Source organism: Sebastes umbrosus, chromosome 19 (genome assembly GCF_015220745.1).
Source record: "Sebastes umbrosus isolate fSebUmb1 chromosome 19, fSebUmb1.pri, whole genome shotgun sequence".
Classification (NCBI taxonomy): Eukaryota; Metazoa; Chordata; class Actinopteri; order Perciformes; family Sebastidae; genus Sebastes; species Sebastes umbrosus.
Window position 1 is genome coordinate 23,512,796 of NC_051287.1, and position 21,581 is coordinate 23,534,376.

A 21,581-nucleotide genomic window follows, 5' to 3' on the forward strand; every position below is an offset into this window, starting at 1 on the left:
ATACTCTAAAGAGCCTAACACCAAAGCATACTAATTATGGCTGTAAACAGCACATAAAATATTATAGATTGCTTGCAAATATCACAAAAAGCCATATTAGGATGTAGCAGATGGCATGCAAATTTAATGAGTGGCATTATCTTGGGAAAGAAACATTAAAAACGAGGTGATTATGTAAATGAATGACTTTTAGAATACATCCAGTACTTAATCAGTCTTTTAGCTGCAAAGTCCTGCATTAACTACTGAGCGGCACAAGCGCTGGCCGTTATTGGAACAGCTTAATCAATACAGGTCGGCACACTTTATGTGTTGTTTGTTTTCTTTAACTGAGGTAACTCTTATGGGTGTCATTATTCTGATTCCTGAATTTTTCACTATGGGCAGTTATACACGGAACGTGACAAGCTTGAATGCTAGCGTGCCCAGACAGCATTTCTGTAGCTCCTGTGTGTCAGGCAGACTAAAGGCTTGAATCCAGCATCACTAGTGTGGTTCTGGTCTGCTGTGTCACTGGAATCGGTTATCAGCACCCACTGAGCTCTGCTAGCTAGTTAGCTACAGCTCAGCGCCTGACAGCAGGCTGATGGATGAAACCTGTAACTACTAGGTCTTTTATCAGTAAGTAGCTCTATCACTGGCAAACACACACACATAGACCCTCACTCCCAATAGTAATGTATTTACTGTACACCTGTTTATTCCATATATTATATCTCTAGACCAACCGAGGACCTATTCTTCTCATTTTTATGTATGTACTTGTATTTTAGACTTCGACTAGGACATGTTTACAATGCCTTAATGTTCAAAAAATGCTTTATATTTCTCATACCGGCTGTGCCGCAGCACCTCTTTTTCACCCTCTGTCTGAAACGCTCTGTTTGAGCTCCTCCCCCCACCCCCTCCTGAAAAGCCCAGTCTGCTCTGATTGGTCAGCTGGCCCTCTCCGTTGTGATGTGTAGTCAACTGAACCAAACTCTTCAGACTCTCTGCTTTAGCTCCGCTCTAACTAGCTTTGTTTGAGGGCGTGCCAAACTAGCTGCTAGGCAGGTATAATGCAAATATGTTACTTGGTGACATTCATCACGTTACGGAACAAAAGGCGGGACTTCAAGTAAGGCGTTTCAGGCAGTTGAGGAGCAGTGTTTCTGTGGGGGAATAGTAACTCCCTTTGGCGTAGACTTTGGGCTTTATAACTTTGCAGATCTTTTACATGCACAAAAAAATTATATAACACTCTAAAGGAAAGGGATAAGCATAATAGGCCCCCTTTAAATGGTAAACATACACATTTTTAGAACCCCCTGGCCCTGTATTAACACAGTTAATACAGGGCCAATTAACCCTGGTTGAAACCATAAAGAATATTCGCTTACTTTGTACAGCAATATGTTCATGTCAGCATAGTCATCCAGAAACAAAACCAACACATGACATCTGCTTCCACTCACCATGCAGCCGGATGACTCCAACTGTCTGTCAGTCACACACTTGAAATTCTTCTTGCAACCACCATTATCTTTGGAGCAGTCACGGACGGGCCCGAAAGATGCCAGTAGGTCCTCCACTGTCTCAAAGTAAGTGGACATCATGGCCTCTTCCCTGGAATGGAAGAAAAAAAAGAAGAAGATAAAAAACAAGAAAATACCTTTGCATATGTTTTCACAGTGTAAATAAGGACACACTAGTACAAGTAATGGCAACGAGTGCTTGAGCAGCTGGACAATCCTCAGCACCTGGAAAGCTGTTTTTATTAAGAAGCTATTATACATAATGTGACAACATGGCGGTGTGTTGGTGGCTTTTACCCTTTCACCTGCAATTAATGACTGCTTGTTATGTTTGCAACTCTTTTATTTCGCAAGAGGGTATAAAAGTCAACTTAAAGCTGCAGTAGGCAGAATACTTTTGGGCAAAAATCCCATAATTACCTTTCAGCATATTGTAATTCAAGTGTTCTGAGAGAAAACTAGACTTCTGCACCTCCTCATGGCTCTGTTTTCAGGCTATAGAAAATCTAGCCCATGTGATGAGAGACTTTGGCCAATCAAAGGTCATTTCAGAGAGAGATAGCGTTCCTATTGGCTGTGCTCCCGCTGGTGGGCGGTGCTTGATATTTCCTCAACTGATCTCAACATGGCTCCCGGGTCCCAAACTTTTTTCATTTTCCAGCTAAACAGTACACTACAAGATGTTTCTGAAAACATTTGAGGAGAGAAATAGGCATTACAGTAACAGAATATTGATTCATATTGTTCAGCGCTGCCTAGTTTGACCGTTTGATCGGAGTTTGCGAGTGATTGACAGCTGCTCAGAGTCGGCAGACTCCAGATCGGCTCTGATTGGTTGTTTTCCTCCGGTCTGTGAAAACTTGCAGATGCCGTCAGGAGCCCCGGAGGACACCGGAGGAGACAGAGGCACATGATTATTTTTAGATTACCTGTCTCATGCACTACTGTCAGGACATAGTGACCGTTTTATAAAAATAACTTTTTAAAATCATATTTGCTCCATTTTTTTGCAGCTTTAATGGTTAAAATACTAATACATTGTATAACAATAACAGAGCTGTTATTGAATACATGACAGGTCTCCTCTGTGAGCTTTAGCTTCATTTTATGACTGGCAGCACAAAGGCAAACCTTACTAAACTCAATTCAATAGTAGTTTAAAACCAGTGCACCTTAGGGCTTGTTTTATGCTGTACCAGGCGTACGGCATTTTTTAAACAGCTCTTTTAAAAGTTTCACTAGAGTAATGCATGCAGGGGTCCGTTCTGGCTCACGGTGGGTCATGTCTGGGACTAATCGGTGCATTAGCATTAATTGGACATGTTTGTCACGGTGTGTTGATGGAGAGCCTGGGGAATCATCACTCTGCATCGACAAAGCCTCGGGACTCATCCAAGGCCGAGGCATCCGGGCCCGCCCTAGCTGGCAGTGTTGAAGGGGACAGCAGGAGGACGAAAAAAAAAAGGAAAAGCACAGACAAATGCAAACAGAGGCAAGAAGAGGTCAAATTCATTCATTCCTCATTTATATATTTCTCATTTATTTAACATTAATATTTTATTTTTGTATTAATTTTGTTTTTGACATATATAGGATAGCATTTATAATGCCAATTTTTCATTTGTGGAACTCCATAGAGGGCTAGATGTGCCTGCATTTTATTACATCTGCATAATAATAAAATGTTATTATAATTATGTTTATTTTTTACTATACTTTTTTTTGCATCCGATGTGGCAAAGGATAAATGCACTTGTGAAGGGCGAGAGTCAGCCTGAGCCAGGAGACACACCGAAACGATTCGGTCCGGGCTCGGGTCACATTCAGGCACGTTTTAACTTCTGTCCTTTCACATTGTGCCCATATACGCCATATGTATGCGGGTGGGTAAAATAATACATTGTGAATGATGAAACAATGTTAATTACATTCTCTTATGTTAAAGACTTTTTTGAGATATTTGAGACCCTTTTGAGTTCATCAAATACCTGCAGCAATCCCACCGCAATAGAAACGATAAGTTGGTCTCCCCATTAAGAGAGACGCTGTGCACATCTACACACAAGTCACAGCAGCCTAACTTCATTGATTATTTAAATCTAATTTTTTTTTCTAGCATTTTAAAAAAAATGACATGTAAGGGAGCTTTTTTTCATTTATTTTTCATGACAACTGCCATTGCATCCTGTCACTGCATTCCACAATAAATGAGTTTTGAGTTACCACCAACTCCCTGAAGACGCTAATAATTTCAACGTGTGTGGTTAGTAGCGTTGACCTTTGTGAATTGGACTGTTTTTGCAATGAGGCTCATTTGCATAGAAAGGGGCCGGTTTTGCGCTCAATGTCAGCATATTACCTAATTCAAATACGTGCCAAGAGCACAGGAGCACCGGGATGCTATTTTTCTTGGCAGCGCAGTTAAGGATGCATTTAACCCTTCGCGGGTGCTTTGCGAATTACATGTTTTTTTTTTAATTTTTTGTCTTATTTTCTGAGGTTTGGTGGCCGCAAAAGCAACGCAATCCTTTTGTGAATTCACACCTTAGAGTCTACAGACATGCTAGCGGCTTTGTGAGGCTGTATTTAGGCACAGCAGTGCATTCAGCTCAAATGTTTATCATGTTGACCATCTTAGATTAGCGTGTTAGCATGCTAACAATTGCTAACTAGCACTAAACACAAGGCACAGCTGAGGCTAATGGGAATATCATTCGTTTTCCAGGTATTTAGTCATAAACCAAAGTATTAGACAAATGGAAAATATAACCTGATGATACCGTTAAATAAAAAAAAATCAGGGGATCACCAAAGTGATTACAATTAAACCTGGAAGGGACATGAATGTGTGTACCAAATGTCATGGCAATCCATCCAATAGTTTCTGAGACATTTCCCCTCAAAACCACAAATTTCAACCTTGTGGTAGCGCTGTGGGTAAAGTCAGGGGATTACCAAAGTCAGTGGGCTTCATCTTCGGGGGATAAAGAATGGAATGGACAGTTTTTTAGATATTTCAGTCTATTTCAGTCTTTCAGTCTGCGTGTCAGTCATTCTGTCACTGCCGGGGCCACTTCTGTTTCAAATGAATCATTATAAACAAAAGAGGAATCTATAATTTTCCAAACGCTGGATTCTTGTGCTCTCTTCTGAGAAAAAATTGACAGCTTGACCAATGCTGTATAGCTCAGTTGCTGTGTTCGCTTCAGCATGCTGAGCCATGTCCATACACCGAGCTCTGCATGCCTGCTGTCAGAGCGAACGAAAGGGGTAAGCAACCCCTGTGTTTTTCTTTGCAAAGAAACAAAAGCACTGTCTCTTGCAATGGGGCCGCGGGGACCGCAGTGTGCTGTGTGATGGTGACTCGACTCGACAAACAGCAACAAGCTCTTGAATGATGGGAAGACAGATGCCCTGCTGAGCGAGGAGGAGATTGAGTATTGTCACTGTCACTGGTTCTGTGTGTCTCCATCTATGTGTACTTGGGGTGCTTGTGTGGCAATGGCAGAGTAGGGCAACTGAAGCCAGTAATATACATATTGATGTTGCTTTTAATTTGATTGAAAAAGTTAAAAAGTAACCTCTCTTCACAGTGGATATAAACCATAGATTGTATATATGGAAGATGCGTCTCCAATTCCTCCCACTGTGCAAAAGTGAAGCCAAAATATCCCAAATACGGCAGCCGCCATTGACCCAGAGTCTGCGCAGTAGTGATTGGGCGGTGGAGCCACGGTATTGAGGTCCCGCCCACACATCCGCCCGAGCCAATCATGAGCCGAGCACTGCCGCAGCTCGCTAGTAATAAGAAAATCAAAGCTGTCAATCATGACGTCTAACCCCCTTTTTTATAGCATCAAATAACTAATTAAAACCAAACTTATCAGCGTGATAAGAACTACCGAAAATGACGGAAACAATGTTTGGGAAAAACGTATTCGACGTGTAAATTGACTTTTTAATTTGGCTCATGTACCATCCGTTAACATGGAGGGGGCGGGGTTTATGACCTATACTGCAGCCATCCACCAGGGAGAGGGGGGGATCCAGATGTTTTGGCTTCATTTTTGGGGAGCTGTCATGTCGTCCATCTTTATATACGGTCTATGACATAAACCATCACAAAGTCATGTATCTTGGAAAGTTTCTTCAATCAAAGATGGCATTCTATTATTCTATTCATTGTCAAATATGTTTATGAAAATAATTGTTCAGTGACCTTGCCATTGGCTTTAGGCAAAGACGAAAGGCAAAGCATTACAGTTCATCAAACAATGTAGAAATGCTCTGTGCACTGTATTGACAATTAAAACTTCACATCTTATAAATATAAGCAGGGAGGTAGATGTGGGTAGACACCTACCTCCCTTTTCAATTACAAAATACTATCATGTTTTTCTGTTTCATAGTGTGTGCCCATGTGTGATCAGCATCTGTAATATGCTGTTTAACACCTCACACTGTTTTCAGCAAGGGGATTCTTTACTTTAAATATTTGGTTTTCCCGTTAGATTTATGGCACACCGGCCCATAATTGGCACATTTTCCTTTGTATGAGGGCAGTGAAGTATTACCACTTGGAACTGTCCACTTTGCAAAATCAAACCCTTTTCTTGACACAGTGCTGTGCTGATGGCAAATCATTCACTGTCACACAATCTGAATATAAAAAAAGAAATGTCTACCAAAAGAGCCCATGCAGACAAATAACCCATCAGTCCAAAATGAAATGGATATTCTTCCATTTGATTAATGGAGTCAGAAGTTTGTTTGTTTTTTTGTAATCTAAGTGTACGCTAGCCCTCTGGCTATGTGTGCTTTGCGTTATCAATGGCCATCTTGCTAACTATGCCTATGGTCCATCTGATTTGAGCATTCATTTAAATTGGGATTTGAATGACATCAACTAATCAGGAAAAAAAAAGTATTTTGAAACGATTTATTCTGTCAACCACACGAGATAGCGTAAAATATTAACAATTACAATATTAAAATCAATTTAGATAACAGCCCCTTTGTTTAAACCTGGGCTGCCCAAAATGGGGCCAAATTTGTCCCACCATAAGGTTTGATTTGGCCCAAAAAAATATTTTAAAAGGTATAATAAAAAAAACACTGTTTATGCGGTTTTATTTTTTGTGAGGTACCTAATTATGAATTATGTTTCATAATCTGAGCAAGGTGGGCAGAGTGAACTTGCGCAGGAAGTCAGTTTGGCGCGAGGCAGAGACAGTGGGACACGGAAAACAGTAATTTCAATTATGGGTATTTGCACCATTTTGCATCTTAACAATACAACACAATACAATAGGTGTTTGCTTTTGGCCTGTGGCCCATCATTAAGGTTCAGTATTCATTAAGCCCCTCCAAGAGGAAAAGTTTGGACACCCCTGGTTTAAACAAAATACTGTTAGACCGGAGAACGAGACTGAAGATACTAAATTATTTCAAGATAATTAAAGTGTCGGCTTGTGTTTGCAGCGGACTAAGAAATGGTTTATGGTCCCTAATAGGAACTGGTGATGTGGTTATGGCAGACCCGTTATGCATTAGCAGTATTGATGTCAGCCATTAATTCCCAGTACTCAGGATCAATACACAAATGCAACCCTTCAAAGACACATTTTTTCTTTGGCAATATATTACTGTTTTGTTGGCCACGCGGAGCAGCTCAGCTGTAGCCAAGCAAGCCTTACTTAAGGCCAAATAAGCAGCATTTGTAAACAGGAAGGGAAATTAACCTTTTGGTCAACCAGTCACAGCTGCTGGAGGATATCTCATATTCATGTATTTAATTATATTTATTCAGCCTCGTTTGGGTTAGCATTTTCTAAAATAGCCACAGGATATGTGAGCTGAACTCTTCAAACACATAAAATGAGAATGCCACAAAGCTAATAGAGAGTTCACATTTGTTTGTTCTTCTTTGATAGTTAGTAGAATTGATGATTATTGTTGCAAATTGGACCCATAAATTCAACCATCTAGTTTTAGTACAATGATCTCGTGAAACATGGGTCAGAATGAAAACAGTTGCAATAATTACACATCCCTTTACTCAGCTTACAAACACAAAAAAATGATTAGCCTAAAACTGAATCCTCTGGGCAAAAGAAGACCAGGACGGTCTAAATCATTTTCTGTTGCAACTTTGTCCACCTGGAGAATCACTAAGTGCTCCCAGGCAAGCTGTAGAGAAATTATGTCATTCTGGGTCTACCGCAAAGTCTGGTCTTCTGTTGTTGTACACCTTCCAAACAGACAGACTGAGGGGGTCATTCTTCATCCTGAACCACTTCAACGGGCTCAACATGGAGGAGTAGGAGCCTAAAACTTTTGATCACAAACCAATGCCACCAAAGGTGTGTAGTCAGGACAAAGACTGAATAGAAAATCAAGATCTTTGCCTCATGTCTCCACTCTCTGTTCACAATCATGGTCTGACACCACACTTGTAGTAATTCAGTATTTGCGATTACAGACTGCTTCTCTCTCCTCCTGGGTAGTTCAGGCGCATGGCCAGGGGCCTTAGACTTGGGGACACTGATGTGTCACATTGTCACACTCAGCTCGCAAACTCTCTGATGTACCTCAGAGAAGACATGGCAAAGACGCCGGAAAGCTAACATCATCCGAATACAGTGAAAATGCAGTGCTGAACTGGACAGTCCCAACAACCGCCTTGATGAATGTCAAAATCAGCAGAGGGGACACGGTGCACTCTTGTTAGAGTCTGATGCCCACATTCAATGTGCTTGACTTAATGCAAAGAAAGGGAAATGCATTTCACCAGTGCATTGGAACTGTATGATTATCTTCTTGGGACAAACAAGCTGGTAAACTGTTCCAGAGAAAAAGACCCTTCAAGCCAAAAGGTAGAGATCAGTGCAATACCCATTGGGCAAAGGCCAGGGGTGGAACAGATTTGGTCATTGCGGACCTCGTCAAAAGAAACTTGCCCTTACAACAAGGAATGTAATCACTTTTTGGGGAAGGTGCCGGGTTTGGTGCGTGGAGTCGAGAGGTACCAACAAAATGCAGTTGGGGTCTCCTCTATGTGCGGCTTTGGCTCTGGAACCAAACTCCTTGAAAGACAGTGGACTCTCCTACTCAGGGATTTACCACAGCAAGACGTGCCAGACGGTTGTGGGACTACCGACAAATGACCAGCTGGTTGCTGCACAGTTGGTCATTCTCCCGGCGGATGAGAGGGTCACCATCATGTGGCTGCGTAATGCAGAGAGAATGCGGCCCGGGTCACGGAAGATTCCCACCTCTACAAAAATATATGTACATGTATATACGGCTAAATTTGAGCCGAACAAAACGCAACAGTAGCTGAATTTCACGTTTATTCGACAAAGTGTGCTTATTTATTTTGAATGTTGATAAATGCATGTTAGAAATGGGCCAATCTTTATGTTATGAATCTACTCTCACGCTTGATTTTAGGACACCTAGTGATTAATACGGATTGAGAGTGTCGTGAAGCAATGAGTCACGGATAATCAGAACACTCTTGCTGATTGTGTTCATTATCTACTTTGAGTTGATTTGTCAGTTTACTGTATATAATCTTGTAGCAGAAAACTGTAGTATTTGAGAGGATAATCTCCATAGCATCATGCTTTTTATACAGGTCTGTGAAGACTTCTCAAACTGATCCCGGTCCACTAGACCTAAGACCCCTCGAGTGTCTTTGGAGGACACTCTGCATTAAGGGGGGAGGATCAATAAACAGCTAAACTATGGGATGCTCTCTCCGCACGCACACAGGAAGCATCAGTCACCCTGGATATTGAAAGAAGCTTTGATTGTTCAACTGCTGAGTAACTGTCTACATATATGTACTGTTCAATTGTAAATGTGTAGCATCCCTACCACAATCAGCATGTGCTATAAAGTAGATATATGCATATATGTGATTAAAAGACAAATAATTGACTGCACATTCTGGGATTTTAAACCCACCATGAAAAGGCAGTGTTTAGGAAAGTGTAGCTGTAGGTTTATGTGCCTGAATTAGCAAGACACAATAAATTTGTATGTTTGCCCCATTATACGGCACCCGTGCTTCTGGTCAGGGGTAGTCTGTAGGGGATTTGTTAATTTTTAACGGGAGGGATGGACCACCCTCGACTAGTGAACCATCCCATGAATTATTGTTTTGGCTCTGTATTTTTAATACACCCTACATATATAGTTTACACCAGGGGTTCTCAACCTTTTGTTACTTATGGCCCGCTTCTGATTGTTAAAACATTTCCGAGGACCACCTTCTCAAATAAATGAGAAAAAAAAATCATAACATCACAAAAAGTGAGTAAAAGTAAACTGGGCTGTGTTAAGCCACTACTTTTTGTTTAAAGGTCCCATATTATGCTCATTTTCAGGTTCATACTTGTATTTTATGTTTCTACTAGAACATGTTTACATGCTGTAATGTTCAAAAAAACTTTATTTTCCTCATACTATCGGCCTGAATATACCTGTATTAACCCTCTGTCTGAAACGCTTTGTTTTAGCACATTTCAACGGAATTGCGACGAAATGCAACATAATTGTGTTGCTAGGCAACAGCTTGGGTCCATGTGTACTTCCTGTCAGCTGATGACATTCACATACACTGCAACCAGGAATAAACTGGGACACATTTAGAATGCTTACGTTTAAACCTGTGTGAAGGGTCTAAATATTGTATTTCCCTGTGGATTGAGCGTTTTGATAATTTCACAGTATTCATATAGGACATAGCCTGCTTTTTAATAAAAAAAACATGAAAATCTCACTTTTTTATAATATGGGACCTTTAAAAAACAATTCATCACTGCATCTGAGGGAACGTTAGCTAGCTAACAATGGTAAAAGAGATTTGTCTCTACCTGAGGATGTGTTATGATTGGCGTGGTGATATTCAAACCTAGCTGGTCACTGAAATTATGCTTTGTTTGAATTAATGTTTTTTTTTGTTTTTATTCATGTGAATTTTGAGCACATTTAGATATAAAAATAACTAGCTTTGTAAATTCCCAGTGGCTGAGAATAGCTGGTTTACAGAATATTATAGATCTAAGACGAAACTGACAGAAGCTAGGGCGGGACTCAATCCATCTGCTACTTCAGCACCACGGACAGCACCATGGATCCATCAACACAGTTAGACGACTGATATTTCAGAGTGATGGTCGGGGCCATAGATTCTGACTTTCAAAACCTCATTCAGATAAAGGATCAATGAGTCAGACCGACTAGAATAACATATTCAACTAACAACCCCTCTGCCCCTGCACTCTCTCTGCTACTAGGAGATGGAGTTGGGGGTGTGGGGGGAGGGGTGGGAGGGGTGGCAGGTTAACATGGGTATGCGTTTTGGTCATTTTGCTAACAAGGGGGGGGTGGCATCCTCTTATTATTGTCTACAGGGGGGTAGTGGAAACGTATAGCACCGCTGTGGGCCCAATGTTGAAGGGTTTTATTGCCCACTCTCCTTTTGCACCAGCTCGTTTGGAATGGCCCTTACTATGGCGATCCCTTCACACAAATGTAGGAAGAGTGGGCAGGGCGAGGGGTCACGCTGCAATCAATGTGTTTTGTTTGTTTGCTTCTGTAGATCGCAAACCTCCTTGCTATGGTTTAGTTAACACTGCTTCTTGCCTAGCACAGCCACAAAGGAGTATTGCACTGAATAATGTTATTGCATTGTGACACGATCTTAAAAAACAAGGTTCATTCATCTGTCTTGGACTCCGTGTCCTTATTCTTCTTCTCTTTATTTGGCAACTCAATTTTTTCTGAATTAGACAGGCAACACATGGCATTCTGTGCATCAGTTCATCCTGGCAGGCACTCAAAGCGTTGACAAATGACTCCTTAATTCAGAGGAAAACACATGGTGGGGAAGGTGAGGCAGACAAAAATAATGGTTTGCCTCAGCTGTGAGGTGAATGCTAACAGGCCTCCTCTCCTTCTGGATAGAGGGGAAGAGTAAGTAGAAGATGAAGAAAACAATCAATTCCAAGATCCTTGACAGTCCAGAAGGGGGGGGGGGGGTAAACAAAATAATAATAAATAAAAAAAAGGATATTAAAGTTTCTTGTTCATGTTGCAAAAACATATTAAATAATGGCAGAGTCTGCCTCTCATTGTTTGATTAACAGGAGCCTGATAACTGATCCATGAAGGTCTACAGAAGAGCAAAAAACTATATGTCGTTAGAATTTATTTGTTAACAAAATCAAGAACGGACTTATGTCCTGATAATGTTTCTTTTCCAAATCATTAGCTGATCAAGATCATCTCTTTTGGCACCGCGACTCCAGTTGCTTGACCCAGAAGCACATTGGTTGCATCTAAACACTGACTAATGTACTTGTTATTAATCTCCCTCTCTTGCCTTCTTGCTTTTCCAGATGATGAATGGCCGGGCGACACTGCCCAAAGTTAGAGCGCTGCTCCAGCATGATTACAGGGCCCGTTATTGGTCTGCCCCTGCACTTGATTAATGCTCTTGTTCCAGCTTCCCCGCGAAATATGCTGACTCTCATCAGGCACTTTCGTCATTGAATAGAGTGCATTTTTTCTTTTAAGCTCGCTGTAATCACTGAGGAGAAATCTGGTGGGGTGAAAGAAGCTGGTAAATCTGAGTGATAAAATAAAAAAAACTGATATGTGAATTCTTCGAGTTCAAGTTTTGATGGAGATTTAATGTTTTCCTGGTGTCAACTTTGTGCAGGTGCGTTGAATTATTGGCAATGGCACCCTTTTGATGGTTCACTTGATCACGGTGAGCGAGGTCATTAATCACCGATGTGGGGTATCAGCAGCTACTGAGGGTTATTAACAGTTCCTTATCGACAACGATACCAGTCTTGGAGCAGAGTTTAGAGTGTATACTGTGAGGTTCATGAAGTGTTTGTTGACACATTAGCTTTGATTCAACAATAAGCAGCAGAATATGCAAAGCTAATAGATAAGATTCACCTTCAATCATCGCTAATGGGGCAGTGAGTCAGAATTCTTCAAATATGACCAATTTGATACATGTTTGGGAATAAAAAAATAACATATTCAGAATTGACCAAAGCTCAACTTCTCCACTTCACACAAAGAAACATTTTTTTTTCTATAGTACAAGTGCAAGGTAAGCTTAAATGTTAAGCATTATTATAATAATGGCTTGGAGGGTACAGCGTTTACAATGGCTCCTTGTTTCTCGGCAACCGAGTAAAAGAAAGAAAAAGGCTCAGCCTGAATTCCAACACTGACGCAGTTATTGATCAGTTAACCAGACCAAACACTGAACACAGCAGAACACTACAACATATTCCATGCTTTGCATTCTGTTCAAGGGCGCTGCTGTTAAATGAAATCCGTACAAAGGGGTGTGAATGTTTGCTTTGAGCAAAAAGGGTATACTGTCGAGGCAAGTATTTACTGGAGGCTAACTCACAAAACATCAGGCCATTTGGCTCGGAGTGTTTGACTTTATGATCCTGCATTTCACCACTCAGAGAACTGCAACGAGGACAAATTAAACAATTTATGGATATCAATTTATTGATGAATGAATGAAGAAGGATTTCAAATGCGGTTTGTACAGAACATATGAACTGGATTTGTAAATAATCCCATTCACAGAAGCGATGATAAACCAGAGTGCTGAACTCTGCAAAAGCAGAAGCTCTGCTTCTATTATTATGACCCATTTTATCCCCTTTTCCTCTATTTAAATACGCCTTACAGCAAAGTATGGACAATCACCGGGATGAATCTTCCTCTACAGTGTCTGGCTTTAAATGTCAGGGACTATGCTAGTAAAGTCATAAAAAGTGTAAATATAATGGGGATAAAAGGAGCGTATCTTTAAGATATAGGGCTTGGCTTTATAATCGGTTGTGCTTTTTAAATATCGCAGCGTTTTAACTATTGTTTTATAGGTAAATAGTTGAACAAGCTATTTATTTGGTCACCTTTAAGTCAAACGGGTTAATACTTTGTGTTGAGAGGACATTACTGAGAAGGTATGTAGTTAGAGTGAATCGGGGAGGCACTTTGTTCTATTTCACACAGTCTTTTATCCTCTAATACGCTTTGCACACTCACCCCTGTGGAGCAGGGCACTGAAATTTGCATGCACTGGTTAAGCCAATCAGGATGGACGCACCACACAACAGCCTGCATTTTAAAATGTATCCAAAACTAGAATTTATTTTCTTTCAGGGAATGAAAAGAGTAACCAGAAGAAAAACATGATTACCTATTGTCAAGGTTGACCCTGACTTTTGATGCTTATCTGAGGCAACACATCCCCCTCTTGGCCTAATTTGCATAACCATCAGAAACAAAAATAATATTATGAATGCTGTGGTTCAGTGGCTGCAGAAAAAACATACAAAAAAGTAGTAAAATAATTCCAGTAGAAAATAGTTCTCATTGAAAACGGCAAAAAGCAAGGTGACGGATCGATCCAGAGACTAACCAAAAGTAATGTTACAATGCTTTGAGCACCACAAATACATCAAATTCCATTGAACTCCACTGGGCAAATAAAACTCAACTTACCAGCATGACTAGATACTAGGGATGTCAACGCGATAACCCATTAACGCAAATTCGTTTTAACGCCACTCATTTTTTCCACGCACTTGCGTTTTTTAGAAAACTTAAGAAATCCATTGGAACCAACCATGTCATGCTAGCTTGTCAAGAAGGAGGTTAAATAACGCTGAAAACTTGCACTTAATTTTGGTGACGAAAAACTGGCATGGCCATTTTCAAAGGGGTCCCTTGACCTCTGACCTCAAGATATGTGAATGAAAATGGGTTCAATGTAGGGATGCACCGATACCGATACCAGTATCAGGTATCGGTTCTGATACTGTGCTCATGTACTCGTACACCGATACCACTTTACGGCACCATGACATTAACCTCTCGTCACCATCTTTCGGGTCCTATTGCACACGCACGCGCTCCACCTCCCCGATGGTGAGGGTGAGACGGGCCGGTGGTGCGTCCGACCCCACGGGGCCGGGATCCCAAATCAGCCGGTGCGCGCCGGCCCACACTTTCATTGCACCACAGGGTTTTGCTTGCACCCTCTGACTCGCGCGTGCGTTAGACTCCTTGGTCCGTGTTTCAAGACGGGTCGGGTGGGTTGCAGACATCATCGCAGACCCCTGCCGCCTTTTTTACGTGGGCCAAGCCCCGCTATGGGGGCACTACGCGGTTGGGACGCACTAAGGCCAGACCGCTCCTGTGACACTTTGGCCACGGCCCCGGGAAGCACCTTCGCCCCCGAGCCTTTCCAAGCCAACCTAGAGCTGAGCCGGTCGTGGCGCACCGCCTCGTATGCGGGACTCCCCAGCCTGCTGTGTGTCGCTCACACCCTCCAGCTGGCTGTTAACGAGGGTCTTTAGGCACAGAGAAGTACTCGTATCGGTACACGGTGTCTGCGAATACCCAAATGTAAGTACTTGTACTCGGTCTGAAAAAAGTGGTATTGGTGCATCCCTAGTTCCATGGGTACCTACGAGTCTCCCCTTTACAGACTTGCCCACTTTATGATAATCACATGCAGTTTGGGGCAAGTCATAGTCAAGTCAGCACACTGACACACTGACAGCTGTTGTTACCTGTCAGGCTGCAGTTTGCCATGTTATGATTTGAGCATTTTTTTTATGCTAAATACAGTACTTGTGAGGGTTTCTGAACAATATTTGTCATTGTTTTGTGTTGTTAATTGATTTATAATAATACATATATACATACATTTGCATAAAGCAATCATATTTGCCCACTCCCGAAAAATTGCCCTTTAAGGTACATTTTGATCAGATAAAAAATGTGTGATTATTTTGCGATTCAATATTCTAATCTATTGACAGCCCTACTAGATACTTCAGGAAATTGGCGGAATATATTTTAAGTGTGTGATTTTGGTAACATATTGTAGACTTTTTTTGACAATATGCCACATACTGGATAATGATAAAAAAAATATCTAAACATACTGAGGGGTGTGATTCAAAATCAAGCTTATTCAAAATGCTTATGAAAGAAGCCTAATTGATTTGAGGTGATGATGATATCAAGAGACAGAACATATTCAGTTAAAAGCTGACACTTTACCTTGACACTCACTTTTCATATAAAATACATTTTCATGGGGTTCTGTCAGCAGCGCCGGGCAGAAGTTTTAACGGGGGACGCATCCTTTTTAAGTACCACAGCTACGGCGCACTTCGCCACCTCCCGCATCAACATGTCTATCATGACTGACTGATTACATCAATCCCTAGCATAAACACTTTAGGGAAAGTGCATCAGCCAAAAAAACTCCATAAAAGTCCCACGGGACTTTGTTCCACAAAAATGCTTTGGATAATGAGTCGCCTGCATTATTCATGACAACCTGACAAGATCCCTCCTCATATAACAGGAACTTATCATTAACCAAATACACATCATTAACTTATTATTCCAATTAAAGCGGGCTTTTAATCAGTCATACAAATGTGCATTTCCTCCTTCAAAATTGTTATTTATTTGTGTGATTTAAGAATGATTAATCTCTGTGCGGCTTAACTGACATTGGCAGCCAAGAAAGATGGCTTTGTTTCCATCTATTACAATGGTTAATGTGCAATATGTCATGTTGCTATGAAGTGTCAGATATGATATCTCACTTGCATTTACCAATACTAAATAAAATATGCCTAATCTCATTCAGCGAGGCAGAACAAGCGTATTCTAAAAAAAAAACTGCTGGTGTTATTCCAGGAAGTGACAACAGCCGACATGCTTGCCACTTTCATGAGGGCACGTCCTTCCACTGATGAATATCTCAACTTGCTAAACAAAAAGCCAAGTTCTCGCTCTCTGCCGAAGTGCTCATTTTGCATCCGCGATTGTGATGTAACCCAGCAAGGGTCTATTCATCACGCAATAGCGGTGGCACTTGAGCGATAGTCAAGAAAGAAAAATGCACAAGAGGAATAATTGCTTTAACCTCCTAGCTAAATGGAGTGTATTTTTGTAAGAAATGTTCTGAGCAGATCAAAATGTTACAGATGAATGGCTATGTCAACTGTTGTTGCTCTAAAACCTCGTTTTTGTAGCTCGCCATCACTGATCACAACCCTGTTTCAAAGTGAATGACGTACCTCGGCTAATTAATCCAGAGCGGCGCTGCAATCCCATTTACGTCAGAATAAGCAGATGTGCACAATCTGCCTTGGGAGTTCTGCGCTCCCGAGGCGATTTAATAAAGCCTGTGATAGTGGATCAAAATCTGTATTTATATGATACACATCACGCATACCGATCCAGTGATTACTGCAATTTAAGCTTTTCTGAATTACAAATGAGTTTATTATTGAATTTTTCAGTGTCAAAAACACCCAAGGCTGAATGCTGAGTGGTATATGAGAAAATCTCAGGTAAAGTGAGCAGTGGCTGACTGTCCTATTTTCACACTTTTGTACATTTGTAGTTTTATAGCAGCTCATGACATGCTGGTGTGATGAGACAATCATAAATTATGATTGTCCACTGTTGGGTCAGTCTGGGATACTGACACTTGCTCTGTTACGATCATGGAACAGGTAATTTCCAAGGTGTACCTTGTCGGGGCATAAAAACAACCTCAGCTATGTTTAGTGTGATTCCAATCAGTATGTGTCAGCTGTAATCTGCCAAAGTACCCTCAACTCTGGGTTTAAAGTATAGGGACATTTCCCCATTTAGCCGACTGAACCCACAAAGGCAGAAATATCTAAAACCGGGTGTCTCAAAGTTCTGTTTTTGTGTGTGGTCATTTGTTTCTGTGTCAATGATCACTAAAGCGGCAGCGAGGTGTCATTCTCAAAGTTTGGAAAAAAAGCAAAAATTGGTCACGAGAGCAGAGAATTCAAAGAAGAAAGGATGACAAATGCATGCAATGGTCTAAACCGGTGTGCTCACTTGAAGCTGCTGACCAATGGAGACAGGGATCAGTGATTCCATCTGGCAGTCACACCACGCTCAAGGCACTGGTCACTGAGTCAAGCCACCGTGCTTGGAAAATAAATAAATAAATAAAAGAAAGTCTCAAAGATGCTTTACCACACTACAAAGAGCACGAAATACAGCTTAAGTCTGAGATAACTAATCAAAACAAGGACAGGGTTTGTTCAGGATCTATCACATGTCACAGACCTTTCTTGAAGAAGTTTGAGTACCTCTGACATAAAATGTTTTGCCTGTTGACACAACAGACCATGGAAGAGTCAACCAAATTCAACAAGCCACTTGACCAGAAAACAAATATTTAGGATGATGTTCTTCTTTGGCAAACTCTACATTGCCTCTGTCATCTTACTAATAATTGAAATCAGGCTTTGAATTCCAAAAAAATGTCTTCTAAATGGACATACAACAACCTGTCTACGATGTAAACATCACCAAGGCATGGAAATAATGCAATTTGAGTGGGGAATACTGTGTGGTGCAAAAGACCAAAATATCATTATATGCGGTATTTTTTTGGCAAATTCAGTCATCTTTATTTACAGCATTACCACTAAACATGTATTTGTAGTGTTTCCTGTACTGTATTTTTTTTAACAATTTGATTTCTATATTGAGCATTTAGAGCAAAGTGCAAAGGTCTAATAATTCAAGTTTAAGTCATTTTAGTCACAATCTTTTAAATGTTTAGTCTCAATTTAAAGGAACAGTGTGTAGGATCTGGCGCTATCTAGCTGTGAGATTGAAGATTGCAACCAACTGAAGCCTCACCTGTGTGCAAAGCGTGTTGGAGAACTACGGTGGCCGACGCAAAAACACAAATGGCAGCAGCGAGTAACGTTATCGACTCCGGCCCAAGCAGGAAAAGTTTAAAGGTCCCATATTGTAAAAAGTGAGATTTGCATGTCTTTTATATTATAAAGCAGTTTTGAGTGCTATATAAATACTGTGAAAGTATCAAAACGCTCAATCCACAGAGAAATACACACAGCCCGTATTCAGAAACAGTGCGTTTGAAACAAGCCATCAGGATTTCTGTCCATTTGTGATGTCACAAATCAACAATATTTAGACAATTTCACAGTTTTAAACGTAAACATTCTAAATGTGTCCCAGTTTATTTCCTGTTGCAGTGTATGGGAATGACATCAGCTGACAGGAAGTAAACATGTACGCAAGCTGTTGCCTAGCAACGCAATTACGTCGCCATTCCGTTGAAATGCGCTAAAACGAAGCGTTTCAGACAGAGTGTGAATACAGGTGTATTCAGACAGACAGTATGAGAAAAATAACGTGTTGTTTGAACAACAAAGCATGTAAACATGTTCTAGTAGAAACCCAGAATACTAGTATGAACCTAAGGATGAGCATGATATGTCCCCTTTAACACAATTTGGTTTGTCCATTCTGGGCTACTGTAGAAACATGGCGGTGCAACATGGTGAACTCAGTGAAGAGGATCCGCTCCCTATGTAGATGTAAATGGCTAATTTTAAGCTAATGAAAACACATGATTCTTATTTCCAGGTGATTATACACTAAATCTAACAATATATAAAACTATAACTAAATAATAATATAATAATATAAACTTATTTATATTATATTATATTTCTGTCAATAGATCCCCATACATGTTACACACCGGTCCTTTACGGGAGTCTTCGGACTGTGATTCCTTGTCATTCTGAAAATATTATGCTCGCATAATGAGTGGTTGCAAATGTACGTTTTGATGAAATTTCACTCTATGTATTTTGGCAAAACAGCATTTCTCAGAGGGACCCCTACATGTTCCAGATGGTTCTAGGTGGTTGGCAGGACGCACCGTGTGTACAAGTGGTACAATTGGGCTACGACTGCATGGCCTCTAGTATCCATACAACACATCAGTGAATCATTCACTACAAACCAGTATTGTGATTAAAACATGCATCACTGCATCAGTAGCAATAATGTGCTATCATGTGTGCTGGTGATTATTGTTGATAGATGCTATTTTGTGTGGTGACGGGCTGAAAACAACGGGGTTGCAGTGATCCACAGACATACACTGTAGTCCTGTATCATAATACCATTATATCCTTTACATTATGTGACAAGTGCAACTTTTTTAAGCATCAATGGCAGACAATTTGGTTTTTCAGATGACATATCACTGCCTCGGCTGGTGTCAGTTTGTTTTAATCTGCAGCTGATGCTCTGACATGTTTTGTGATGTTCAGCTGCACTGATGCACGCCAGTTCCTATACTGGCTGGCTGGATGATAAAAAACATCAGTCTCACATTGCCAATATTTTGTTGTTGAACTGTGAGAGTGCCAAATGCTTAACCCTGTTGACACTGCTTTTCTGTTCGGATTAGTTGTTCTGGATCTCTATGCGCATATATAGCCCAACGTTACGATTCTCTAATGCTGCTTTGCCTGTCACTTTGGGTCCTCTGAAATCCCAGACCCTCTTAGGATTTAACTACCTGGTTAAATGCTTGATAAGTATTATTTAAAGGTCCCATATCGTGCTAATTTTCTGGTTACTTGTATTTTGCGTTTCTATTAGAGCACGTTTACATGCATGTAATGTTCAAAAAACACTTTATTTTCCTCATACTGTCTGCCTGAATATACCTGTAGTTACCTTCTGTCTGAAGCGCTCCGTTTTAGAGCATTTCAACGGAATTGAAACAGAATTGCGTCGCTTGGCAACAGTTTGGATCCATGTTTACATCCTGTCAGCTGATGTCATTCACATACACTGTAACAGGAAATAAACTGGGACACATTTAGAATGTTTACATTTAAAACCGTGCAATGATCTACATAATTGTATATTTGTGACATCACAAATTAAATTCTAACGGCTTGTTTCAAACGCACAATTTCTGAATACGGGCGGTGTGTATTTCTCCATGGATTGAGCGTTTTGATACTTTTACAGTATTTATATATCACTTAAACCTGATTTATAATATAGAAAAACATGACAATCTCAGTTTTTACAATATGGCACCTTTAAAGCAAATTATTATGCTCATCTTTAATGCTTACCTGTTTTTTCAGTGTCAAATAAACTAAATTACAGTTACCCACAGCAAGAAGCACTGCTGTATTCACTACTCACTACATTGAGCTATACTGACAAATATAAACAATGAAGTAGCATTACAACATTCATATATGCCTGTTATATACTCATATGGGAACATCATATATAATGAACTTCTGTCTGAAAGTCAGAATTGCAGCATTGACGCTAACCTGAGTGTCATGGAAACAGCTCACAAATTGAAGTAAAGACGTATATTATTTGGACTTATACAGTCCACGACACAAAAGGAGCTTTATTATTAGTATTCCTGTGCCGCTCAAGCCGGAGAGCAAGGGTTTAGGATTCCATGAACAACATTTCTACTGTGTTTGTTGAGACCTTCAAAAATATAAAAGAAAATGTACACTGTGTATCTATGGGAGATTAAGTATATATGGACCAAGACAGCAAAGAAACTGTTCCACAAAGTTTCTCTCTCAACACAAGTGTGGCGCTCTGCAGCTGAGTCGGACTGACCTGACCTCTCCTGGATCTTCGGTAACCAGCACGTCCGTCTTACAGCTGGCGATGGGGTTGATTGACAGTTCCACCGGTGGCACCACAAAGCTCTTACTGACTGGCAGCCACAGTCCTTGGCCCAGACTGTAGAATGATCTGTGTTGGCACGACCGCAAGAAATAAAGTGTCTGTCAAACTGCTGTCACATTATAACATTTTGTACAGTATGTACATACATAAGCATGCAAAGATAGTATTGCAGGGATGAGCGCAATGCAAAGTGGAGCACATGGGTAGTGAGGGGCCTGACAGAAAGACAGCAAGATGTTGTCATTGCTGGCAGAGTGAGGCGAAGTCCCGCCCCTTTCGGTGGACAACTACGGGACCTTATTTCGGAAAAAATATGAACGGTAGGCAACGGCGAGAGACAAATATTGTTTTGATCCTGTTTGAATTGCGCCATGAATCACACATATGATGTTTGTCAATTTAAAACATAATGTGCCGAAAAAC

The 21,581-nt window shown here is 40.7% G+C and overlaps 1 protein-coding gene across 2 annotated transcripts in view; it reads right to left on the bottom strand.

The window, feature by feature from the left end:
- The window catches only part of LOC119478316 (astrotactin-2-like), a 624,157-nt gene that overhangs the window by 149,979 nt on the left and 452,597 nt on the right, over positions 1-21,581 (bottom strand). For both annotated transcript variants that reach the window (XM_037752984.1, XM_037752983.1), the window contains exons 10-11: positions 21,087-21,224; positions 1,455-1,605 (exon numbers count right to left, since the gene is read on the bottom strand). In XM_037752984.1, the coding sequence (XP_037608912.1) occupies positions 1,455-1,605; positions 21,087-21,224 (289 nt within the window). The remainder of the gene's footprint in view (positions 1-1,454; positions 1,606-21,086; positions 21,225-21,581) is intronic.